Consider the following 27,811-nt stretch of genomic DNA (forward strand, 5'->3'; position numbering starts at 1 on the left):
AGTACAGCAGTTAGTGTCAATATCAAAGAGGAAAGATTCTCACAGAGAGAGCTAAAACTAGGATTGTGAGCTAAACTTAGGATTTGTGATGGACTGGATGTAAAAGCTTTAGCTTGTTTTAACTGATACCTTCAAAATACAAAGTAAACGAGATCCAATGTCTGGTATAGGTAGTACTATACATACGGTAGTCCCACTTGGATTCCAAATAAAATTCACGAGAGTCGGGTCCATAAAACATATAAATGGCAAGTCCAGTCAACATTCGTAGTTCTGAAGATCTATCTACAGATGTTTCGTCTTCTGTACTTATTAATTATTATTACTGATATCTTCAAAGTTCACTTCCAAATCATTGTTGGTGTTTACTATAATGTTGACTGTAAAACATGACATTGTTCTATGTAATCTGAACAGACTACAGGGACATGACCTTATTCTGTCAGATTTATCTCACTATGAGGTAGAATCTATGCGTAAATTATGATATATTTCGATCACAACATGAACACAAACCTGTAGAACATCGTCCAGCATTGTCAAGATGTACTGTAGTGTCTGGTCCTTGGCAATCTGACTCATGAGGTTAAAAAATGTCTTGGCAAACTGGAAGGAAACACAAGATATAATTAAAATCTATAACATGAAATGAACTTGCGTAACCTTCTGATCAGATATCTTACTCTCGATTTACCAGATGGGTATTTTTTTTCAAAGAGATCAGAATTTGCTTAGAACAGGTGACCTCTAGCCTTTGAAACATGGAATATAAAAAATCCCCATTATTTTCAGGAAGTCTGTTTAAACCATAAAAAAGGACCAAACATAATCTAAAAATGACTCAATTTATAAAATACCCAGTGTAAACCCTGGATAGGAACATTTTTTGAAGATCATATAGAAATATTGTATACCTGACATTTGGACCTTGAAAGTCATAATTAGTGGGTGATATAATCCAAGAAGCTACAGAACACGTACTTCACACGTATCAGTAACAATCCCACCGAGGAATGTATAGCCGGAGATCCATTACATAAACGTAAACAGATACATGCAAGTAGAAATTCCCAAACTAATTGTTCTGAAACAAATTAGTCCAACTCCCCAGCACTACTTCGGGATAGAGTTTATGAGTTGGCACCATGGGCTTATATTACTGCTTGGTAAATACAGTATACTGCACATGTACTTATTTTAGCGCACTCATATTTTTGGGTTCTGAGTCTAGGGTATGTAGACTTATTAGCGCACTCTTGAATTCGCTCAATCATCACAAGTATATTTTTAGATTAGCAGTAATACACTTTTCTGAAACAAATACATGTCATGCAAACTTTGAATTCCCTTTAGACTAACATATAATGCAAAACGAAACCATTGGAGCAATGTCGGACTATATAGAGCACGTCATCATTCCGTGTGTGGAAAATGTCCGAGATGAGCTGCCGCTGAATGCATCTTCCAAGCCTACTTTATGTATATTTGACATTTATAAACCTCATTGAATGAAAGACCAATTAATTTTTTGTGTATGCAGAATGACAGGTCAGAGAAACCTTAGTGCCGCACTTGAATTAGTGCAATGACTTGAGCACAAAAGGCACTAATATTAGAATACCGCTAAAATAAGTACACGTACAGTAACTATGGATACACATGCATCATGGATCTTAAAGTGCCTTTCTAAACATAAAAATTTGAATACTGATGAACAACCATTATGGACAATAATATTTGACATTCGTACACACTGCTATCCTCGGCCCAGGTGAAAATTGCACTTTCACTTATTTGTGCTTAAATAAACAATGGTGTGATTTTCACGCAGGGCCTAGGATGAGGCACTGCATGCCAGAAGCTTGAATAAAAATAACTAATAATTATAATAATAATATTTAATGATTTGTGCCTTTTTTACCTGTGATGGATTTTCAATGAGGATGGCTTTTCGTACTTCACTGCTGGCCGTGTCAAATTTAGAGATGAAGGAAAAATCTTCTGAGGAGATCATCTGTCCCCTAAAATTAACATTTTATAGATATACAATTGGTACACATTTCTCTACAGTGTTATTTCCTATTTTCTCATCTCTTGAGTTGTACTGGTTTAACGATCATAATGACCATTATGGGTCTAAATTCTGGATCAAGAGGTCTTACTTTCTTGCTCGGTTATTAAAATATTTAATTCCGGAAAGTAGAATATTATAATAAGCAAGATCTATTGTAAAATTGAATTAAGGTATAATCATGAACTATTAAAACAGGTCACTGTGCATGATGATATACTACTGTACTAAATATATACCAGTATATATAGTATATACAGTGGACTCTGACTCCATTAGGACCATATAATTTGGCCGGTTTGAAGAGATTTTTAGATTGTAGAGAGTCTATATATATCTACTTTTACATCATTACATGTATAATAGATAGTGCTGGGAATCGCCATGATATTGAAGATCGATTATCAGGCTGTCTAGATCGATCGATAATCGATTATCAGCTGGAAATGGTTTTTAATTAGGTCCGACCACGTGTTTAATAAATTCTGGAAAGTCCGGATTCCGTCATATATTAGCAAATTAGTATAGCCTTGTACAAAACGCTGCACCGACCACGATTACGTAAGGTAGCTACAACGCTTGAATGCCGGCGTGGTTCAAGCGAGACATAACAAGAACAAGCGAAATGGATGTTTTATTTTGGTTTATTGAAAATAAAAGCATTCATAACAACAGTACGTATCTGAATAACTTCAGCCATTCAAATTAGAAACATATGAAACGATCTATGCATAGCCAAATTTCACAATCGATCTTTTAAGTGCAAAATCGATTATCGAATCGATCTTGGGTCCAACTCGATTTAATCGATGTTTCCGGTTATCGGTACACCACTAATAATAGATTTATGATATACGGCAGTTGAGTTTTATCCAATTGTATGTAAATTATACATACAATCCTGGGACCACATTTCATCTGTGTTTCATCAAATTGTATCTGTGAAGCAATGTTTATTTTATTTGGCAGGTTTAGTAAGAGATCCAGTTCAGACAGAGTCCGGTTCAGACAGAGTCCAGTTCAGACAGAGTCCGGTTCAGACAGAGTCCGGTTTAGACAGAGTCCAGTTTAGACAGAGTCCAGTTTAGACAGAGTCCGGTTCAGACAGAGTCCGGTTCAGACAGAGTCCGGTTTAGACAGAGTCCGGTTTAGACAGAGTCCGGTTCAGACAGAGTCCGGTTCAGACAGAGTCCGGTTCAGACAGAGTCCGGTTCAGACAGAGTCCGGTTTAGACAGAGTCCGGTTTATACAGAGTCCGGTTCAGACAGAGTCCGGTTCAGACAGAGTCCGGTTTAGACAGAGTCTGGTTTAGACAGAGTCCGGTTTAGACAGAGTCCGGTTCAGACAGAGTCCGGTTCAGACAGAGTCCGGTTTAGACAGAGTCCAGTTTAGACAGAGTCTGGTTTAGACAGAGTCCAGTGTAGACAGAGTCCGGTTTAGACAGAGTCCGGTTTAGACACAGTCCGGTTTAGACACAGTCCTATTTGTATATACTTACTGGAGGTAGGATTGCCAGTTGACACGATTGGAGCGGACATCATTTGCTCTCTGCTGCAGCAAGCTTGTGGCTACTTGTGCACCTACAACAGAAATACAATTCCACAATTAATCAGTTCCTAATTTACCACTGAAATAGGCCAGTATTCTGTTGTTTTGTTTCCTGTAAATATAATAAATTTCATCAAGAAAAAATAACCAATATATATCATGTAATCAAGTCCAGCGATCTAACACAATATAGCACAGTTTGATTCAAACTCAAATTAAGGAATACAATATGTACTTTAAGGAATGCTAATTGGCTCATGCATGACAAGGAAATGAGATTTTTACAGTACTACACATAATGTAATACATAAGAAGATCACCGGACAAATGTGGTATTTTTATTAAGCTTTTAAACCTTCATGTCATAGGATCTACGATATTCATGTAAAAATATATGTCCAATTTCAAGGAAATGACCGTTGAATAAATTAATCTTATCAAAAATACCTTAAAGTGTTTTTTCTTTTTTTTCCCATATAATTATAACTGATGACATATTGATACACGTTAATTAGTTTTGATTTTACCAATAATTACCGACCAATTTTCAACATGCCGTATAAACATTACATTTCTTGAGTAACATACCAAACAGACAATGCTTTAGTGAGGATCGATCCTATGTGGATAATATGTGTTCATGCACGGCAAGGAAATGAGATTTTTACTGTTACAATGACACATGGCTCATGACGATCATGATGTACTGTAATCAATATCAAGATATACACTGCTTATTTCAAGTGTAAAATTATTGCATGTCTGTATAATTGTTGTTTTTTTTAACATTATCTACAATGTGACTGTAAGATAGAGTCAAATGAAAGGATATTCTAAGAAATATCATCAGGAACACAGGGAATTAGCCGAAATTCCTACAGTACACAATTATTGCTTAATTGGTACTTATAATTATAATACACTATACATGGTGTAGGGTAATTAAGGGTTAGAAAACATAGTGCCATTTCCCTGTGATGAGGAGGTTTTGATCCCTATATGTAATTAAATGCACAAATCAATACGGGGATGGGATGGAGTGGAGAAACAACGTCCCGGAAGGTATAGAATTATAGCAATCTAGATGAATCTGCCGTGGATACAGGTGTACAGAGATCTCATCGAAAATCCAGTAATGAACTGATGACGGCTACCCTATAGCCAAAACATGTAAACAACGCTCTCCAATAAATCAGACCTTTAAAAGAATCTTTGTGTTGGGAAATTTTTATGCATACATTAAATAAAGAAAAACACATGCACATGCACCTACTACATTACAGAAGATCTAGTGGGATGAAATGTTATCTGATTTGTTACTATTTAAGAACATTAATGTTAACTCCAACAGGACTAACACATTTATAAAGTACGAACTATTCAAAAACTAATATTATATTAATTTTTCATACTATAGATATTGAAATACATTAACTTTTATAAATTGGATTTGAATTTCAAGGAAGTAATTTAGTACAATGGTGTCATCATTTTTTTTCATACATCTGCAATAACAACTTTGACCTTGACCTTTTGTCTGAAGATAGTGTGATGTCATGACATTGTCCATACGAATCTCTGTTTCTCCCGTCAAATTAATCCTGTGGCAATGTGCTGGTTCAGAATTACTACGACTGAAGAACCGTAGTTTTGAGTCTGCTTGCTGCCCCTCGGGTCCATCAGAATCATTAACCACATATGTATTTGATCTTCTCATGTTTATTTTCTGTCAGAACCCAGAATAACACATATAAATTTGAAATCAAATTTCAAATGTCATATTAACATTTTTCCTAGAGGCTTAGAGTCATAGACAGATTTGTCACCGTGATAGAGGCCGATGTGTCAACCAGAAGGCTCCCTTGTTGCCTAAATATTGATACAAAAATGTACCAAAGTTATATGATGCAAGCACACTGGAAAAGGAATTTTATCCTGACAATGTCATCCTCTGCCGACTCTCTTGTTCCCTAAATATCGCATACATATGTAATATTAATTAATGTCCGCACACTGGAAAAGGAATTTTATCCTGACGATGTCGTACAGATGTGTACATGAAGACACACATAGGGTGGAACTATATATACTGGCAATGTATATTTCTGTCATATGATACTAAAGACAGATCAACACCCAGGGTAATTTCTTTGCCACCTTAGGCAATTACATAGTAATGCCGGTAATATGTGACCATTTAGCCCCTAACCGACCAGTATACACATACAGTGATCATCACCTTAGAAATATCAACTTTGTTACTTTTACATTTCAGACCTAGTTAGTCAGAAAAACTTGATGTTATAATTAGCCCAGGAAAAATGTTTTAATTATGTTCATGATTGACCAAGAGAAATTCTTAACAAAGCAATTTTAGATTAAGTTTTGATAATTTGGTTCCCTATAAAGAAATGGCCTGACATGCTATATCAACCAGTGAAGGAGCTACTGGGTAAGTGATTGTTTTATCATTCCCTCCTGGATATATATACTTTATAGGCATAAGGCTCTGTAGCAAATTTAAGTTCAATAAATGATTAAAAAAACAAAAGCTGACTTTACACAGAGAAAATTCTTAATTGATTTAGAGATTTGTTTTCTTGTCTTTCCTAAAACTGGATGTGAAAAAGTGTGCAAGTTTCTTTTCTATATATTCTATATTTAGATACCAATATAGCACTAATCAAAAGGACTTATATATTATAATTAATGACATCAATACTCATTTTTACATTTCCATATCTTATGCTTGACTTTAATATTATGCCAGTAGATGAACCATAGAGTAGGGGATATATACCGAGTCCCTGTGACACCAATTACATCCAGGAAGTTAACATTGATGTACATCTCATCGTAATTACAGTAGCTGTAGGCCATGTGCTGACCAAGTCGCCAAGTTTATAAACACCTGGTAGGTTATTTTACCAACTGTACATGTGTATTTATAACATACAATTTTTGATACCAAATACGCTTACCGGGTATCTTGCAGGATGCCTAATTTTATTTGATTATTTGGATTTGATTGAGAACTGTGACAGTTAACTATGGTGGTGTAATATACAGCAGAACCGATGACATTGGACATGTTTGCTACCAACAAGGTAACTTGTCATTTCTTCTTATTGGCTATTAAATACATTTAATTAAGTAAGATATATATAGAGTTGTTAAAATAAGAGTTAATACATATGAGCAGGTTTTTTCCCAGTAATTTGGGATGGGGCCTTTTTGCTTCATTTTGGAAATAAAGTCAGTGAAATTTTCATGAGTAAACTACAAATTTTGGAATTTGACTTTAACATGAAATAATTTCATTTGAAAATTGGGCCTGAATTATCACTCACAAAATCCCTCAGAAAAAAAACCTTATCAATAAGGGACCTTTATGACCTTTAAATGGACTGTATTCTGCAAATAAATAAAGCTGCATGTATGATGAATTGTCTAATGAGCAAGTTCCTCTCACCTCGTTCTATACTACAATTACATTTATATATTACAGTATTTTGATTTCCTTACTCTATGCCTGTGTAGATGCTTTGTTGAAATTGACATATTTTACTTAGAAATATGACATCAAATGTTTATCAAGGTACGAACAAATAGTAATTGAAAAAAAAAAAAATCTCTTGTAGAAAATCTGAAGCCTATAGCTATGGCAATGTGATTCCAGGTAATTAATTTGGACACCCTTGATATTGTCTTCTGATTATATCATATATATCACTTGATACTCAATAACAATCATCCCAACATGCAATGATCCAACATCATGATCCTGGACATGGTTATTCAAGAGAGCTTTGCTTAAAGAGATAAACACATTTAATTCATTGCTTGAAAGAAGCCTGGGTCAAGGTCATTAACTTTACAGATTTCCCAGACCTTCATCACAGCATGCCTATGACCTAATTATAAGCTTGGTCTCTTGTTATTTAAAAGAATTTTTTTAAAGGTTTTAACACGTTTATCACTATTAACCTGAGAGGTCAAGATCCTCCATTGGAACACAATTTCATAGTTCTTTGGTTATCTCCGCATACTGAACTGGACAATAAGCTATATATATATATAACCCAGTTTAAGTTAATAAGACAATGATGTTTAAAAGATTAAGTCACATCTGACCCATGACCTTGAATGTGGGTGTCACTCATCATTTGAAAGACTACATAACCCTATACATCCCAGCATGCTCTGGAATCTGTTCTTGGTTATTATGAGTATGACAGATTTGCACACATTTGAACACTGAGGCAGGTCAATTCAAGGTCACTGGTATCAACAAACCTGACAACCTTTGGTTTCATCTTAGCATGCAATTTCTGATCAATGTATCACCACCATTTGGGTTTCTTAGTTTGATGTTTAATTTAGAAGAAAACAGTAGTTTGAAGATTTGTACTGTCACCTTGAAAGGATTGAGGTCAACCTGGGAAGTCATTCATTGGAACAAATCTGATTGCATTGCCCCTTGTTCAGTGATGTGTCTTACTCAGTAAATGTATACGTCATAAATATTATACCTATACAATGTACATTCAAAAGCTTTACTTTGTATTTCCAGTAGCCATTTCATTGTCAGTTTTGTACTTTGAAAGCGTGTGGCTTAATTCTGCCGTCTCAATTTGGAATCAATTAAACTATATAGAATCTGACAAGATAAATTTGTTCTTTGTGTAACTACATGTACTTCTGAACAGCTTTCAGAAACAACAATAATTCAATCTTAGCATTTCTCTTCTTGTGGAATTAAGTCATAGGAACAATTACAATATTCATGTGAAAAATGTATGTCCAAATTTCAGAGATATGACTCAAATGATATGGGTCTGAGCATACATGTTATACCAGTAATTTTACATACATATATAAAAAACCAACTGTTAGAAATGTCTGCCTTTGATGACAATTGCAAGTACACAGATCATCACAAGGAACAAAAACTCAAACACATAAAAGGTTTGAACATAAAATGAAGCTTGGCAAGGGTTATTTCACTTGTTACACTATAATCTACTGATCATTACGTTCAAGGTGAGGCTGCAGTGGCCGAGTGGTTAAGGTGTCCCGACACTTTATCACTAGCCCTCCAACTCTGGGTTTTTAGTTCGAAACCTACGTGGGGCAGTTGCAAGGTACTGATCGTAGGCCGGTGGTTTTTCTCCGGGTACTCCGGCTTTCCTCCACCTCCAAAACCTGGCACGTCCTTAAATGACCCTGGCTGTTAATAGGACGTTAAACAAAAACAAACAAACCAAACGTTCAAGGTACTTGATCACTTGCAAATCTGTAGCTGTTAGTATATAGGGCAAATGTAAACAACTTATTTACACATATATATGATAAAACAAATCAGTGAGTGTAGATAAAAATGCAACAATTTAATTCCAGTTGCCTAAAATTGAACATATTTGCCCACAATATGTTGTCCATTTTTTTTTTAATTATTATTATTTTATCTGCAGAGACCTATACACTATAGAAATGATATGCAGATTTTGGATCTGGATGGGAAATGTGACCATTATCGCTTAATTATCTGTTTGTTTACATTGATTAGGTATGCTTTCTCAGTAAGACATACCCCAGTTTTTTATGACCAACTTCGATAATATACTCGGAGTATACATTATGTATTTTAGAACTTTTTAAGTGTATATACAATTTTGTGATTACTAAGTGTGTGTGCAACCGGAATGAAGTCGCGAAGGACAATCATTAGCTGTGGGAAAACGTCAAGATACATCAAAGAAGTCAAATAAGACTTATATCGATGTCTTCCAGTGATTCAGTGATATGCCAACTATTTATAGCAAGTATACAGTCAGGTTCATAATTCTGCTAAAATTACTTCTCCTTAAGGGAACATATCATTTCATAGAGCGATTACTGTTCCTGTGCACATGTACGAATTAAAAGAGAAATATACATGAAAAATGGTGTTTATGGTATATTTACTGTGTCGAACTTCCATGGAATCAGTCAATGTAAGAACAACAGATTTCAGTTATCACAATACCCTATCAATGTGCATGTATTTCCCATCCCACCTGTGAAGAAATTTGATGAACAATGGCATATGTTGGAGATCACCTCATTCTGTTTAATTTAAAGTCAAATACAAATGACACATGGCCTGCTTAAAGGCCTAGTGCCGGGTCGAACGATTGGCTAAATCTGGAAATGACAGCAACCGGTTGATAGTTCGACGTAACCTAACATGTATAACATTTATGTGATCGGATTCTTTCTATTACCTTTCTCGATGTCATCTATATTTCCCATCACACTTCCGATACTCCCAAGGGAAGCCATCGTTATTTCGTTTAGTTTTTCTGCAGCTGAAGGTTAGAATTCCTCGGTTTCCTAGGCCTATCGACGTTTTCCTAACTTATCATATGATAAACAACGTCCTAAAAATGTTTTGAACAGAAATGATTCGGGTGTACCTGCAAAAATCGTTCAAGTGATGGAGATTTTTACATCGGAGTTGTAGGTCGAAGAAATGGATAATCCCCGAGGTATTCCTAAATTTGCTGATACCAGAAAAGAATAAGGGATAAAAGTTAAAAATTAATAAATGCAGTTATTTTTCAATCATGAAATGCAGTTTTGTACATTTATAATCAATAATCTTAAGTAACCTATAGATAGCTTAGTAAACTCAATTTGCAATGTTGATATTTGTATTATATAAAACTATAATGTTTTTTTGTCTTACATAAGATTTATTGACTACATTTACCTTTCTACTTCCGTTTCCAATATGTGTGTGCATGCTGTGGAGTGAAGGGTAAACTTTATCACGGTGCTTGTGTTATCACTTATCTTTAAAAGCCTGGATGCAGACTTCTGTTTAAAATGGGAAAGCCATTGACATTAATAAGTTTGTGTTAAATAAGCGATGTGTTAAAAGGAATTGTTTAGTGTAGAAACCAAAGACATGCCAGGTGTTGGTAATGGTGGGAACCTGCGACCGGGAGCCAGTTTGTTACATTATGTGAGATGGGAACATCTTCTCGCCGGTGTCAGTGGCGGGGTTATAGCCACTCTCGTCCTTCATCCTCTAGATCTCGTGAAAATCAGATTCCAAGGTATTTGCAATAAAATGAAATGACGCAATGACGCAATGCGAATCCTGTACTGTTACCTAGCTGGTCAGTACCATTCTTCCAACGGTAAAAGTGGAGAGTGCAGCACTTTCAGGCAGTCACTATATCAGATTCAACTGGAAAGAATCATACTCTTGCCATGTGGTAGGGTGGTCATAATATAGCAATATACTAGTTGGTAAACTAATAGGTGCCCAATTATGAGCCTGATATGTTTTGTCATTTATTCCTACATATTTTTGTCATTGATCATGCATGGATGTGATTATCTTTTGGCAATTTATAGACCTTTTCAAGGAGCGAGTTGTGTAGCAGAATTAGTTTCTCTGGCCCTACAACAGACGTTTGACAATAAATATTTGGTGTCTAAGTCTGGTGTAGGGCCAGAAGAAACACAGGCTAGGAGTAGTGTGAAAGTGGACAGTACAAATCACCTTACCAGATTGGTCTGGTTGAAAATTCCCTTAAAGTTTAGTTAGAGCTCTTATGACAAACTAAACTATCTGTGGACTTTTGTTGACACCCAGTATCTTCCTTTAACCATTCCAGCATGTGTTTACATTGTATTTGCTTATTGTTCATCCTTCCTAGTTGATTTCTACATATCTTTGTATTCCTCATTATATCATTAGGTAATCTGATAGCTAATTCACTATTTTTTTTAAAAAAAGCTGTGCATCTTCTTAGTCCTGGTCATATTTTCTATAATTGACTTTCATTTAGTTTTTTTCTTAAACACATATATGTGTTGCTTGCACAGTAATTCTTTGAAGATAAAAAAAAATAGCCAAAACTTTCACTTGCTATTGCTATCTTTCAACCCACAAGGAACAGTTCCAACTTAGGAAAGAAATTGGATTAACATGCCAATACCCATGTATTTCAAACCAATGAACATAAATATTAATGAAGTTGCTGTACATGTATATGATATTTATAAATCATGATGTACCAAATAGCCTTAGAGAATATCAGTATCTATGTTGCCTCTAAATAAAACACTTCCACTCTCATCCTTATATCATCAGTTGTGAGTGCTTCCTCCCCAGAATATGCTGCAGATTCTGCCATATTTTAGTAAAATTACAATATTATACTTTAACTAAATGTACTTTAACGTGGTCATTGAAAAGCACTGATATGGTTATGGTGATCTCTTTCAGTGCACGAAGGTACTGTGGCTACAGTGTCAAGACCAAGGTATAATGGAATCATGGACGCTTTTCTACAGATTATTCGTAAAGATGGAGTTACAGGGATTTACAGAGGAGTGGTGCCCAATGTTTGGGGTGCTGGAATGTCCTGGGGATTCTACTTCCTCTTGTAAGTAAATTATAGACAGAATTCTGTTAATAATCAGTGAATTATCTGTGGCCTTTCAGGGGCCAATATTTGTCATGACCTAATTCTTCCCAATTTTAATCTTACATTTCCCAAAAAGACCACACCCCCACAACCCTCTGCACAAAATAAATAAAACAAAAACAAAATATCCCAGATAATTATAAACCGTTTTAGTTTTATGGAGACTCAAGCAATTAGATATTTCTGTTTTTTTGACCAGATCTGTCCGGTAGCATACTACCATTAATCGACGCAGCATTTATGTGTGATGAATTTACATTAATAAGCATGGAGTTATAGGCTTTGTTTTTTGACAAAAAACTCAAAGAATGGGTGAAAAAAAGCTTGATTTCTGCCAATGGGAATGAGGGGCAAATTTCAAACCTAAATAACAGGTACATATCATTACACTGATAATAAGCGATGCCTGATAATCAGTCCATTTATGTTTATCAAAATTCAATAATGATGCCAAAACTGTCATTCAATTGTCGGGAATGAGAAAAAAAAAAATTATATTCTAGTCAAATTAGATTTGATTACAAATTTATAATAATCAAAAGCACAAAAGCTAAACTTGTGTAAATTTGGTAAATATTTAAGAGAAAAACACTCCTTTAGGATGGAATACTCTAAATAAATGACAAATTAGATATGTTGTCTTTACCCTAAATAAATGACAAATTAGATTTGTTGTCTTTACCCTAAATAAATGACAAATTAGATTTGATGTCTTTACTCTAAATAAATGACAAATTAGATTTGTTGTCTTTACAGCTATAATAGTCTCAAGACTTGGATGCAAGATGGAGACTCTCGTTTGAACCTTGGTCCAGCCAAACACATGCTTGCTGCTTCTGAAGCAGGTTTGTATACTTGGTACCACATGTGGTTCTTTATCCTTGCAGCCTCTGTAGTAGGTTTGTATACTTGGTACCACATGTGGTTCTGTATCCTTGCAGCCTCTGTAGCAGGTTTATATACTTGGTACCACATGTGGTTCTGTATCCTGTATTAGTAAATTCCAAGGAGTTGGCAACTCTCCTTCTTGACTGTCCATGACAGGTGAAAGCAAAATCCTTGTCAATCATGGTGCAGGATTGGATACACCAGTCCATTTATAAAATATTTGTTGCCTACTATGAATTCTTTTTGAATTCATATGACATTAAGTTGATTAAAAATTTATGTATATGAGAATTATTAGATTTAAATAAAATCCTCTCGATGGGAATTTTTATATTGAATACTTCTGACCAATGTTTACAGGTCTTCTTACTCTGATCCTGACCAATCCTATTTGGGTTGTAAAGACAAGAATGTGTCTACAGTACGAAAAGCAAGCAGGGTCCAATCAAAACTACAAAGGCATGTTTGATGCCCTCACCCGGATCTTCCAGAATGAGGGTTTCAGAGGTCTATATCGGGTATGTATACAGAAAGGAAGTATAAGGCTCCCAGAGGTCTATATCGGGTATGTATACAGAAAGGAAGTATAAAGCTCCCAGAGGTCTATATCGGGTATGTATACAGAAAGGAAGTATAAAGCTCCCAGAGGTCTATATCGGGTGTGTATACAGAAAGGAAGTATAAGGCTCCCAGAGGTCTATATCGGGTATGTATACAGAAAGGAAGTATAAGGCTCCCTGAGGTCTATATCGGGTATGTATACAGAAAGGAAGTATAAAGCTCCCAGAGGTCTATATCGGGTATGTATACAGAAAGGAAGTATAAAGCTCCCAGAGGTCTATATCGGGTATGTATACAGAAAGGAAGTATAAGGCTCCCAGAGGTCTATATCGGTATGTATACAGAAAGGAAGTATAAGGCTCCCAGAGGTCTATATCGGGTATGTATACAGAAAGGAAGTATAAGGCTCCCCGAGGTCTATATCGGGTATGTATACAGAAAGGAAGTATAAGGCTCCCAGAGGTCTATATCGGGTATGTATACAGAAAGGAAGTATAAAGCTCCCAGAGGTCTATATCGGGTATGTATACAGAAAGGAAGTATAAAGCTCCCAGAGGTCTATATCGGGTATGTATACAGAAAGGAAGTATAAGGCTCCCAGAGGTCTATATCGGGTATGTATACAGAAAGGAAGTATAAGGCTCCCAGAGGTCTATATCGGGTATGTATACAGAAAGGAAGTATAAGGCTCCCAGAGGTCTATATCGGGTATGTATACAGAAAGGAAGTATAAGGCTCCCAGAGGTCTATATCGGGTATGTATACAGAAAGGAAGTATAAGGCTCCCAGAGGTCTATATCGGGTATGTATACAGAAAGGAAGTATAAGGCTCCCAGAGGTCTATATCGGGTATGTATACAGAAAGGAAGTATAAGGCTCCCAGAGGTCTATATCGGGTATGTATACAGAAAGGAAGTATAAGGCTCCCAGAGGTCTATATCGGGTATGTGTACAGAAAGGAAGTATAAGGCTCCCAGAGGTCTATATCGGGTATGTGTACAGAAAGGAAGTATAAGGCTCCCAGAGGTCTATATCGGCTGTTCCTCCCAGAGGTCTATATCGGGTATGTGTACAGAAAGGAAGTATAAGGCTCCCAGAGGTCTATATCGGGTATGTGTACAGAAAGGAAGTATAAGGCTCCCAGAGGTCTATATCGGGTATGTGTACAGAAAGGAAGTATAAGGCTCCCAGAGGTCTATATCGGGTATGTATACAGAAAGGAAGTATAAAGCTCCCAGAGGTCTATATCGGGTATGTATACAGAAAGGAAGTATAAGGCTCCCAGAGGTCTATATCGGGGTATGTGTACAGAAAGGAAGTATAAGGCTCCCAGAGGTCTATATCGGGTATGTATACAGAAAGGAAGTATAAAGCTCCCAGAGGTCTATATCGGGTATGTATACAGAAAGGAAGTATAAGGCTCCCAGAGGTCTATATCGGGTATGTATACAGAAAGGAAGTATAAGGCTCCCAGAGGTCTATATCGGGTATGTATACAGAAAGGAAGTATAAGGCTCCCAGAGGTCTATATCGGGTATGTGTACAGAAAGGAAGTATAAGGCTCCCAGAGGTCTATATCGGGTATGTATACAGAAAGGAAGTATAAGGCTCCCAGAGGTCTATATCGGGTATGTATACAGAAAGGAAGTATAAAGCTCCCAGAGGTCTATATCGGGTATGTATACAGAAAGGAAGTATAAGGCTCCCCGAGGTCTATATCGGGTATGTATACAGAAAGGAAGTATAAGGCTCCCAGAGGTCTATATCGGGTATGTATACAGAAAGGAAGTATAAGGCTCCCAGAGGTCTATATCGGGTATGTATACAGAAAGGAAGTATAAGGCTCCCAGAGGTCTATATCGGGTATGTATACAGAAAGGAAGTATAAGGCTCCCAGAGGTCTATATCGGGTATGTATACAGAAAGGAAGTATAAGGCTCCCAGAGGTCTATATCGGGTATGTATACAGAAAGGAAGTATAAGGCTCCCAGAGGTCTATATCGGGTATGTGTACAGAAAGGAAGTATAAGGCTCCCAGAGGTCTATATCGGGTATGTGTACAGAAAGGAAGTATAAGGCTCCCAGAGGTCTATATCGGGTATGTATACAGAAGGAAGTATAAGCTCCCAGAGGTCTATATCGGGTATGTATACAGAAAGGAAGTATAAGGCTCCCAGAGGTCTATATCGGGTATGTATACAGAAAGGAAGTATAAGCTCCCAGAGGTCTATATCGGGTATGTATACAGAAAGGAAGTATAAGGCTCCCAGAGGTCTATATCGGGTATGTATACAGAAAGGAAGTATAAAGCTCCCAGAGGTCTATATCGGGTATGTATACAGAAAGGAAGTATAAAGCTCCCAGAGGTCTATATCGGGTATGTATACAGAAAGGAAGTATAAGGCTCCCAGAGGTCTATATCGGGTATGTATACAGAAAGGAAGTATAAGGCTCCCAGAGGTCTATATCGGGTGTGTATACAGAAAGGAAGTATAAAGCTCCCAGAGGTCTATATCGGGTATGTATACAGAAAGGAAGTATAAAGCTCCCAGAGGTCTATATCGGGTATGTGTACAGAAAGGAAGTATAAGGCTCCCAGAGGTCTATATCGGGTATGTATACAGAAAGGAAGTATAAAGCTCCCAGAGGTCTATATCGGGTATGTATACAGAAAGGAAGTATAAAGCTCCCAGAGGTCTATATCGGGTATGTGTACAGAAAGGAAGTATAAGGCTCCCAGAGGTCTATATCGGGTATGTATACAGAAAGGAAGTATAAGGCTCCCAGAGGTCTATATCGGGTACGTATACAGAAAGGAAGTATAAAGCTCCCAGAGGTCTATATCGGGTATGTATACAGAAAGGAAGTATAAGGCTCCCAGAGGTCTATATCGGGTATGTATACAGAAAGGAAGTATAAGGCTCCCAGAGGTCTATATCGGGTATGTATACAGAAAGGAAGTATAAAGCTCCCAGAGGTCTATATCGGGTATGTATACAGAAAGGAAGTATAAGGCTCCCAGAGGTCTATATCGGGTATGTATACAGAAAGGAAGTATAAGGCTCCCAGCTAGGATATTTGTCTAGACTAGACTCCATGCATTTGGAGTAGATTCCCAGCTAGGATATTTGTCTAGAATAGACTCCATGGAGTTGGAGTAGACTCCCAGAAAGAGTATAGACTCCTAGCAAAGGTATTTATCTAAAATAGACTCCATGCAGTTATAGTAAACTCCCAGAGAGAGTATAGACTCAAAGATAGGATATTTATCTAGAATAGACTCCATGGAGTTGGAATAGACTCCCAGCTAGGATATTTATATAGAATAGACTCCATGTAGTTGGAGAAGACTTCCTGAGAGAGTATAGACTCCTAGAAAAGGTATTTATATAGAGTAGACTCGATACAGTTGGAATAGACTCCCATAGGAAGAGTAAAGACTCCATGCTAGGGTATTTATCTAAGAATAAACTCCATGCCGTTATAGTAGACTACCAGAGAGTATAGACTCACAGATAGAAGGATCATTTTATTTCTAGAGTAAATTGTGCTGTTTAAACAAACTCCAAGCTAGTAATTCTTCCTATTTTGATTGTTTGTTTCCAGGGTTTCCTGCCAGGAGTGTTTGGGATATCACATGGTGCGATTCAGTTCATGGCTTATGAGGAAATGAAGTCCCAATATAATGTGTACAGAGATCGCCATGTTGACTACCGTTTGGTGAGTACTTGTTCCTAGCTGGTAAAAGTCCGCAAGAAAAACCATGATGAGGATACTTACACATATTTTCATAGCTCGAAGGGCCGATGAGCTTATGCCATGGTGCAGCGTCCGTCATCCGTCGTCTGGTGTCCATCAACATTTCCTTTAAATCCCTACTAGTCCTGAATGCCTGAATGGATTTTTTTTATGAAATTTAGTCTGGAGCATTATTGGGCAAATGGGATCAAACGTTGTATAAACGAAGGGTGTGGCTCCCCTGGGGTCAGAGGGGCGGGGCCCAATAGGGGAAATTGAGTAAAGTCCTTTAAATCCCTACTAGTGCTGAACGCTTGAATGGATTTTGATGAAATTTAGTCTGGAGCATTATTGGGAGAAGGGGATCAAAAGTTGTAAAACGAAGGATGTGGCTCCCCTGGGGTGGAAGGGGTGGAAGGGGCGGGAGGGGCGGGGCCCAGTAGGGGAAATTGAGGTTAGTCCTTTAAATCCCTAACCACCTTAACCACTCGGCCACCGCTGCCCCCTTTTAGCATCCTATTAACAGCCAGGGTCATTTAAGGACATGCCTTGTTTTGGGGTTGGAGGACCCGGAGAAAAACAACCGTGGTGGAGGGCTAATGATAAAGTGTCAGGACACCTTAACTACTCAGCCACAGTGGCCCCTGGGGTGGGAGAAAGGGGGCCCATTAGGGGAAATATAACAAAAAAAAACAAAAAACAAAAAATAAAATCTTTTTGAAGAATGACAGGATTTAGTCCACCTTGTTAGGAGAGGAAGTTCAAAAGTAGGAAAATATATGAATCAAAGCTTGAATTATTAGAGTATTTTGCCATAATTACTGAAATATCCAGATGAGCGATGCATGCCCTCTAGGCCCCTAATATTTCTTCTCATTTTCAGATGAAGAATGTACTGTTATGACTATCCAAATATTTTACACTATTCTGTTGTAGAAATCCTTGGAATACCTAGTGTTCGCAGCCTTATCCAAGATAATTGCAGCTAGTACAACATATCCCTACCAAGTGATTCGGTCACGACTACAGGACCAGCATAGACAGTACACCGGAAACCTAGACATTATACGGCAAATATTCCGGTAAGGTTACAGGTATATCTACTGGGGATGCTTCCTTGTCTTTTATATAAAGGGGGGATAGCTGATAACAAAGGATATTTCCTTGGACTGTTCCAGGAATAGATATATAGGGGGGACAGGTATAACAGAGGATGTTTCCTCGGACTGTTCCTGGAATAGATATATAGGGGGGGACAGGTATAACAGAAGATGTTTCCTTGGACTGTTCCAGGAATAGATATATAGGGGGGACAGGTATAACAGAGGATGTTTCCTTGGACTGTTCCAGGAATAGATATATAGGGGGGACAGGTATAACAGAGGATGTTTCCTTGGACTGTTCCAGGAATAGATATATAGGGGGGACAGGTATTTAAGGATGTTTCCTTGGACTGTTCCAGGAATAGATATATAGGGGGGACAGGTATAACAGAGGATGTTTCCTTGGACTGTTCCAGGAATAGATATATAGGGGGGGACAGGTATAACAGAGGATGTTTCCTTGGACTGTTCCAGGAATAGATATATAGGGGGGGACAGGTATAACAGAGGATGTTTCCTTGGACTGTTCCAGGAATAGATATCCCGGGGGGACAGGTATATAAGAATGTTTCCTTGGACTGTTCCAGAAATAGATATATAGGGGGGACAGGTATATAAGAATGTTTCCTTGGACTGTTCCAGAAATAGATATATAGGGGGGACAGGTATATAAGGATGTTTCCTTGGACTGTTCCAGAAATAGATATATAGGGGGGACAGGTATATAAGGATGTTTCTTTGGACTGTTCCAGAAATAGATATATAGGGGGGACAGGTATATAAGGATGTTTCCTTGGACTGTTCCAGGAATAGATATATAGGGGCAGGGTTTTTGCCAGGCATATTTTGGGTCCGGTACACGGACCCATTCCCAATTGAAAATTGGCACGTATTTTTCCAATTTCGGTCTATATTTTCCCAATTCCGGTCTGTATTAATTTTCCCAATCGCTGTTAACATAAGACCTAAAAATTTGGATTTATACGAGCTTCCAGTCATTATTGTGTCAACGTTAAAATGTTACCGTGAGTCATCGTGTTGTCGTTGGTTTTGCGATGCGCGCATGCGCTTGGATAGTCTTATTGAAGTCATATCATATCTGCGTTTGAATCGCCCGTTTAAAGGGGAGTTTAATGCAAAGCACGTACGTTGACTCGTTCTATTTACCGAGGTCAAATCAAATACTGGACTCGGGACGATATCACACAATTCCAAAAATTACGCAAAGAAGATTTTGCTCAAAGATTCGAAAGATTTAATGAAAGTTACGAGCTTTTTCAAACGAAATACTGGTAATTCCCGATCTGAAAGTCAGGCACACTAAAGTTTGCGCACACTAAAGACAGAAAATTAAACATTCTCTGATTGATTAAAACAAATATCCTGAAAAAAGATGCTGAATTGTATTCATTTGTACAAATATTATGAAAAGAAACAGCCAAGCTTGTATAATTCATATATTTTTCCAATTTTATAATATATTCCCAAATTTGATGAAACACCGATGATATTTTCCCAATTTTTGTTCAGGGACCCTTTCCCAAAATAGCTGGCAAAAACCCTGAGGGGGGACAGGTATAACAGAGGATGTTTCCTTGGACTGTTCCAGAAATAGATATATAGGGGGGACAGGTATAGCAGAGGATGTTTCCTTTGACTGTTCCAGGAATAGATATATAGGGGGGACAGGTATATAAGGATGTTTCCTTGGACTGTTCCAGGAATAGATATATAGGGGGGACAGGTATAACAGAGGATGTTTCCTTGGACTGTTCCAGGAATAGATATATAGGGGGGACAGGTATAACAGAGGATATTTCCTTGGACTGTTCCAGGAATAGATATATAGGGGGGACAGGTATAACTGAGGATGTTTCCTTGGACTGTTCCAGGAATAGATATGTAGGGGGACAGGTATAACAGAGGATGTTTCCTTGGACTGTTCCAGAAATAGATATACCCAGTATAGGGCTATTCCAGAAATTTAATATCGACTGTTGTAAGGATATTTTCCCGAGTAAACCTGAACAACGTGTATCTACAGACAACAAGTGGCAGGTTGTTTTGATCATTTACCGTCAATTTTATCCCCTTCAGATTTCCTAGATTTTGTCTGCTTTTATTCCAATATCTGTTTGTTTTCAATATTAACAGAAAAAATATTTTCTGATGGAAATTGATATTTGGTATCAATTGGTATAAAGTTCACAAAAATATCTTAATATGTTTATGTATCTAATGTATTAATGTTGCATTAAGAATAAATGTCATATTAAGTTACTGAAATTTTAATATGAGCATTTGCGACGGCTGCCACCAGAGAGCTTCTCAATCATTGATTGCACAGAATCTTTTCTTTGCTTCTCTTTTGTAATCAAGCAATTCAGCAAAGATGTTTGGTGTACAGAACAGGAAGAAATTTGTTAAAAGACTCCACTAACCCACCTTCATCAATGGAATGGTGGTCTGTTTATATCACCTGTCATCCATCTCTTGTCTCTCCTCTTCATCTTAAACACGTGTTATGATTGTGCCTATACAAGTCTCTCTAAAAGTGATAGAGCCATTTCTCAACTTTCAAGTGCAACACCTCCCATAGTCCTCATTGAGCATGCTTTAACTTAGTATGGGACTGCCAGGTTGCCATCTTGGATTGTTACAATTGAATTTTATTTCACAAGTTTTGAACATTAAATTAACTACAGTTCTGTATTTTATATCATATATCCATGTATCATATGGAATGTGGGTATCTGATGTTATTTACGGCCAGCCGTCCATTACACAAAATGTACGTGCCTGCATGTCCACAAAATTTGCATGGCTACATTTTACCAATTTCATTTTCATATTCTAAGCCATCGTTCACCCTGTTGTAGCGTTTGTAGGCATCTTGATGTACCAAAGGCGTTTCAGTTGAACCTTGAATTTCAGAAGTCACACTAGCATACTTCACTCAAATCTGAAGGGTTAAATTATACTGGTATTAACTCTTAATCTGAAAGATTTCCCAATAAACTAAAGAGTCAATAATAAACTCTTAAAGCTAGAATTATAAAAGCCATGATGTACTTCTTACAATGCAGGATCTGTCCGACCATTCATCAAATATTTTATTTCTGCATATCTTAACAAGCAAAACATGTTCATGATGAAGTGAGGGGCTTTACCATGCAGCTACAACATGTGTATTACAAGCAAAACATATAGAAGATAGAGCCTGCAGCATACAGTGTAGCTTTGTTTGTCACTGACAGAATACTGTTCATGAATTTTCTTGCAATATTTATTCGTATATTTCATTTTTGTGAAGTTTATTTATTTTGCATATTGTGCAGATGCCGACTGCCATTGGTTTTGTTTTGTGCAGGTATGAGGGGGTTCGAGGCTATTACAAAGGGTTTGGTGTTTACCTCTTGCATGTGAGGCCAAACATATGTATAGTGTTCCTTCTCTACGAATACGTGTCCACCTGGAAAAAAAACAAACGTGTAAGAGACCAGGATCAGAAGAACAAGTGGAGTTGATAAACATTCACATTCTAGTGTTCAGGGTACATGTATTTTCAAATTGAATCATCAGAAGCATAAGAGTTTGGATGATAAAGATCATTGAAGACGAATCATTGCAAGAGTTTGAAAGATACAGATCTGAATTTTTTTAAGGTCATCACAGTATACTACTCAACAATCCTGATTTCTCCTGTAATTCTCCCGTTTTATCTTCATTTAATAGTCCAAAAGCTTTGTTGATAACGAATCAAAGTTACATACATTTACAGGTAGCATACACTGTAGATTGCAGCTATCTAGACATTGAAACTGTGCCAATCCCGAAATTATACAGTTTTGAAAATAAAACTGTACACAATTGATAGCAATGATAAGTAATATTTTGTAATAGAAGCATGACAATCAGCAGTAACTTATTTTTGTGAATAATGTAGGATACATTTAGTTTGTGGAAGACAATCAGTGTCTGTGATAAATTTTACATTAAAAAAAATGTGATTCTTTTAGATTGAAGAATGTTGCTTTTAATGTGTTTTCGTTATCTATTTTAATCATGTATATAAAAAAAATCACCCATATTAGTTAATGTGATATTTTGGTGAATTTTCCATAAAGAGCATTTCATTCCATTCTAACTAGAGGTTATGCAATTGTGATAGGATACCTTTGTAGCACCTAAGTCTTCATAGTTCTTGTTTTAAGTGTGATATTTGAAGTTTCACAATTTGAGCTTAATAGGCCCTCTTGTTCTAAATATGTTGTCTTGTTCTGTCATCATAATTATAGCTAATTTATAGAAGATAATAGAGTTTAAGTAATTTAAATGTGATAAAGTTTCTGTTAAATGTATATATAATTTAAGTAGTGGGTTTTAGTTGTCCTATGCTGTCCTTTATTGATCATCTGGTCAGGAATCCTCTATCAAATAGGGTTTTTAATTAGAATATTATGTATGCTCAAGGCCACAGGGACCTGTAGTGAATTGCTTTCCTTAACATAGTTAAGTGATTACCTCCTGTGTATAAGGTTGACAATTTGCTACTGGTCCCTGTACTCAAGGCCTGCTTCTCCAACAAAGACTAATTATGATGTTTTGAAATAAGATGTTATATATTTTTATGCACTACCAAAATTTACTTACTTTATGCTATTTAGTGTGAGCTTGGAATTTTATCTTTTTAATTCAAAGTGGGTATACAGTGGAACTTCGTTAACTCGAAGTCGACGGGACCACGAAAAAACTTCGAGTTATCCGAGTGTTCGTATATATTTAAGCACATCCCAAAGAAATGCTGTCATGCCCCAAATCTCTTTCATGTAGCTTTCAGTCATTTAGCCATTCATTATTAGGACACTGTTTTTTTCCCTTTTATTGGTGTTAATTAGATATATGCCCTAGGTGACATTTTATGTATTGTTGTTGTGAAGAAGTGTATAATGTGTATTCACAGTTGATCAGGTAGCATCTTCAAATATACAATGTACTAAAAACCTCCTTAGATCCGTTCATGTCCGGTGTGAAAACCCTTCACAAACTGGAGATTTGGGATTATGTGTCTTAGATACAGTCATTCTGTTGTCCTTTTTACAACCTTATATTTATAATTATATACTGTAATCAACACAGTAGATTTTGTGAAAATACAAGCACTTTAAAAAATCTTCTGTTTCAATGAGACCAAACTTTAACATTGAAAATTGCCAAATTTGCTGAATTGAGCTAGATGCCCCAGTTAAATTTAATTTAAGAACTAGACATGTATGTGTCTATTGTATCCAGAGAATGTCTGACATCTGTTGTATATATGTGTATATATACCGTTTATCTCGGTATGCTGTGCTGTGTTGTTATTTTGATTGATGTGTTCTAGATTTTATTGTTCTAAGCTTTGTTACTTTCCATGCTTTTTTATCAGATATGTGTTCAGTGTTATTAGATATAATTTAACACACTGACAAGCTTGCCGTTCAGTGTTATTAGATATAATTTAAAACACTGACAAGCTTGCTATTCAGTATTATTATATATAATTTAACACACTGACAAGCTTGCCGTTCAGTGTTAAAATTATTATATATAATTTAACACACTGGCAAGCCTGCCGTTCAGTGTTATTAGATATAATTTAACACACTGACAAGCCTGCCGTTCAGTGTTATTAGATATAATTTAACACACTGACAAGCCTGCCGTTCAGTGTTATTAGATATAATTTAACACACTGACAAGCTTGCCGTTCAGTGTTATTAGATATAATTTAACACACTGACAAGCCTGCCGTTCAGTGTTATTATATATAATTTAACACACTGACATGCTTGCCGTTCAGTGTTATTATATATAATTTAACATACTGACAAGCTTGCCGTTCAGTGTTATTATATATAATTTAACACACTGACATGCTTGCCGTTCAGTGTTATTATATATAATTTAACATACTGACAAGCTTGCCGTACACTTACAAGCTTGCCGTTCAGTGTTATTATATATAATTTAACACACTGACAAGCTTGTCGTTCAGTGTTATTAGATATAATTTAACACACTGACAAGCTTGCTGTTCAGTGTTATTATATATAATTTAACACACTGACAAGCTTGCCGTTAAGTGTTATTATATATAATTTAACACACTGTCAAGCTTGCCTTATTTTAAGCTTTTACATTACATTATATGATAATAATAACCATATATTTAAAGACAAAATATGAATGTCTCTTAATCTCCACTACCGGTAGATGCATGCTGTCAAAATTCTCCACCAGTTTGTTTTGTGGTTTTGAATTTTTATTTTTCATTTCTAAGAATTCATTGATTGTTGCCATTTTATAAGATATGTCTTGAAATGTTAATTTGGTATGAAGAGCTATTTACATGTATTTTATTGACTAAATATTACTTGGTGGATCAGTACCCTTGGTAGTTCTATAATTGTATTTTTCAAATTATATTTTATTTTCATTCATTTGAGGTGGAAGGAAACAAGACTCACATCATAGTTCATGTATAATGCGTATTTTGCGAATGTTTTTGAACTCGAACATCAGCTTCAGCAATATGACAATTGGCTTCAATTTTATCAAATTTTTTATCAAACTTTTTTGAAATTTTGTAGGAAGAAGATGATTATGCTTCATTATATAGTCACATAACGGGGACCTTGCAAACTTGTCAGTGTTGTAGTTTTTAAGATTCAATATTGTCATTTCCATTTTTAGAATTCAATTCAGGTACAACTGCAGTCATTTTCAGTGTATTTGTTGTGTCGCCTGCAAAAAGCTCCCTTGGGCCGATCAAACTCAAACTTCATGCAGATCTTCCTTATCACAAGAGGGGCCGCGGTGGCCGAGTGGTTAAGGTGTACCGACACTTTATCACTAGCCCTCCACCACTGGGTTGCGAGTTCGAAACCTACGTGGGGCAGTTGCCAGGTACTGAACGTAGGCCGGTGGTTTTTCTCCGGGTACTCCGGCTTTCCTCCACCTCCAAAACCTGGCACGTCCTTAAATGACCCTGGCTGTTAATAGGACGTTAAACAAAAACAAACCAAACCTTATCACAAGTGCTTGCTTGGAATTGCTTTTCAGGTCCAGAGGTCAAGGGTCAAGGTCATTGTTAATAGAAGTAAAAAATTAGTGTTAATATGAATAGAAAATCTGTTTTCATGCAATAACTCTTGTAATCTGTGACCCAAATTTTTGCACAGTCGACACATCCACTTCTACGGAATTCTTGTACATTTTTGGTATCTATTTTTACATAGCTTCCCAAATTTCATATTTTGCCAGGTTAGACAATTGAATATCTGCTTTTAATGTATAATTTTGTGTTATGCTGGACCTGTTCTGGTACATCTGCTGTCTCCATTAACTTTATTTCTCAGATATTTTGTTTTAAACATTCATTGCAATATTGCAGTAAAAACTTGGTATTTAAAAACTAATGATTTTGTTTAATTATTTTTAGTTAAAGTTTATATGCATGGTGAAGTATTGCTGTGATCTATTTAAAGATCAGTATTTTGATACTTTAAACTGTTAAATGTGTTTTATGTTTAGGATTTTGGTTCGGTATTTTACCATTTCACCTGTGGTACTGCATCTGTCAGCTTTATATCCACCCCCACATCACGTTTTCCTGTGCTCGGCTGGCTGCTTTTCCATTAAAATCAGAAGCATACAGTCATCAGGCCAGATACATAATGGAGTTAAGGGCTTTTAAAATTGTTCAAGTGAATTACCTACCTTGACCTAGACTATTTTCAAGGCCATAGGGGTCAGACGGGTTAAATTCTCTTAACAACCTAAGTTCAATAACTTGGATGTTCAGGTTCATGACAGTAGGAGTATTTATTTGAGATTTACCTCAGTGGCCTAAGCCAACTTTGAAAGCTACATCATAGAAGTACAGTATATCAACATAGATTTTACTTCATAAGCTAAAGAACAGGCTGGATATACAGGCCTAGTGGACCTCTTGTTTTGTCTTGCCACAACAAAAAAATGAAATATAAAAAGATGTTTTATTTTGAATTACATTGTAGATCATTTTCTCAGTAAGTATTATTTTACGTAAATATAGCCACCAATTTGATTATAGAATGTACAACTTCAGTCAGGAAAAACTCGAGAATTTGTATGCTTATACAATGTACATTTGTATATCAAATTATCTGAGTTAAAAAAAATGAAATTATGATTGATTTTGAAAATTGGTCACAGCCCCATCATTATTTTCCGATTCCTTCATTATAACACAGGGTTTTGACTTATTGATCAATTTTGCTTTATTGGAGAATTAAAGTGGGTATTGTAAAACTTTTATTGAATTCTATGTTGAAACTTTTGTCTCGATCATTAAATAAATGTTGAAACATACCTGTACTTTTTATGTATTCATTTGATGTTGAACTGTCATCACAAAAATTCCCAACGTCACTCAGGATAAATTCTGTACCATTGATTACACAATCATACTCATGTGATCTGGAGATCACAGTGACATTGTGTATCTATGATCACTTCACCTTTTTCATTGGAGGAGATATATAGCTGCCATAATCATTCTGGCCTCTGATTGGTCAAACTGCCATAATCATTCTGGCCTCTGATTGGTCAAACTCCAAGATGGTTCAATTGTCATAAATTCTAGTGTGATCATTCTTTCCATGATAACTTTGTAAATTACCAATATTCTAATATACTGCAACATTTATCCAGCAATTAGCCCATGTCTATTAATAGACTCGCCTATAATTCATAGAAATTCACAATGCTCTGTTCCGTAATTAGTCAGGTATGCCCTTACTTTCAGATTTTGTTTTGCCCTCTCATCTCACCCCAGGTTTATTGTGGTTTGAAAATGATAATAATTGTAAATTGTATCTAGAAAACTAACACATTCCTACAACACCAAAATAATACACAAATCTGTTACACTCAACTTTAGAGCTACATCAAATTGTGTGTCTTTTCAATACCTCGGTATATAATTGTAGCTGGTTTAATTTAAAAAGTCTGATGACCCTTCAAAAACAGTAACTCAATCAACACTCTCCCTCTCTCCTTGGTAAACCCGTCAAACAAGTAGTATTCCATCCAACATCTTCCTTAATAGTTTGCCTGACTGTCCGACATGTTCGTCTGTTTACAGGTACGAAGGATGGCGAGGATTCTACAAGGGCTTGTTTCCAAGTCTGCTGAGAGTGACGCCTGCATGCTGTATTACGTTTGTTGTGTACGAGAACATTATATCCTACTTCACACAGAACAACAATAGCTGATCGTAGCTATAATTTAGGAATAGGAAAGCTGGAGTTATCTGTTCTTGACTTCATTATGAATAATGAGATTTTATGTGTTTCTTGTAAGCGGTAAGAATGTGTTTTTATATCCTGGAT

General features: G+C 36.3%; 2 protein-coding genes across 6 annotated transcripts in view; one reads left to right on the forward strand and one right to left on the reverse strand.

The window, feature by feature from the left end:
* Window positions 1-10,033, reverse strand: part of LOC117316713 (V-type proton ATPase subunit H-like) — a 22,226-nt gene extending 12,193 nt beyond the window's left edge. The window contains exons 1-4 of one of the 2 annotated variants that reach the window (XM_033871466.1): window positions 9,886-10,033; window positions 3,570-3,651; window positions 1,922-2,021; window positions 517-606 (exon numbers count right to left, since the gene is read on the reverse strand). In XM_033871466.1, the coding sequence (XP_033727357.1) occupies window positions 517-606; window positions 1,922-2,021; window positions 3,570-3,651; window positions 9,886-9,943 (330 nt within the window). In that variant the 5' untranslated portion in view covers window positions 9,944-10,033. Of the gene's footprint in view, window positions 1-516; window positions 607-1,921; window positions 2,022-3,569; window positions 3,652-5,149; window positions 5,668-9,885 lie in introns of those variants that run through there. The other variant, XM_033871465.1, reaches the window with a different exon arrangement.
* LOC117316714 (mitochondrial folate transporter/carrier-like) lies at window positions 6,420-27,811 on the forward strand. 4 transcript variants are annotated; one of them, XM_033871470.1, is made up of 7 exons: window positions 6,420-6,533; window positions 11,904-12,063; window positions 12,862-12,950; window positions 13,354-13,511; window positions 17,161-17,274; window positions 18,229-18,374; window positions 21,766-23,100. In XM_033871470.1, exons 2-7 carry the CDS (start codon window positions 11,954-11,956, stop codon window positions 21,920-21,922), a joined length of 774 nt encoding a protein of 257 aa, XP_033727361.1. In that variant the 5' UTR covers window positions 6,420-6,533; window positions 11,904-11,953; the 3' UTR covers window positions 21,923-23,100. The 4 variants fall into 4 exon arrangements, with proteins under 4 accessions (XP_033727361.1, XP_033727360.1, XP_033727358.1 ...); XM_033871469.1 differs by lacking the exon at window positions 6,420-6,533 and adding an exon at window positions 6,579-6,726; XM_033871467.1 differs by lacking the exon at window positions 6,420-6,533 and adding an exon at window positions 10,318-10,722.

Source organism: Pecten maximus, chromosome 18, assembly GCF_902652985.1.
Source record: "Pecten maximus chromosome 18, xPecMax1.1, whole genome shotgun sequence".
Taxonomy (NCBI): Eukaryota; Metazoa; Mollusca; class Bivalvia; order Pectinida; family Pectinidae; genus Pecten; species Pecten maximus.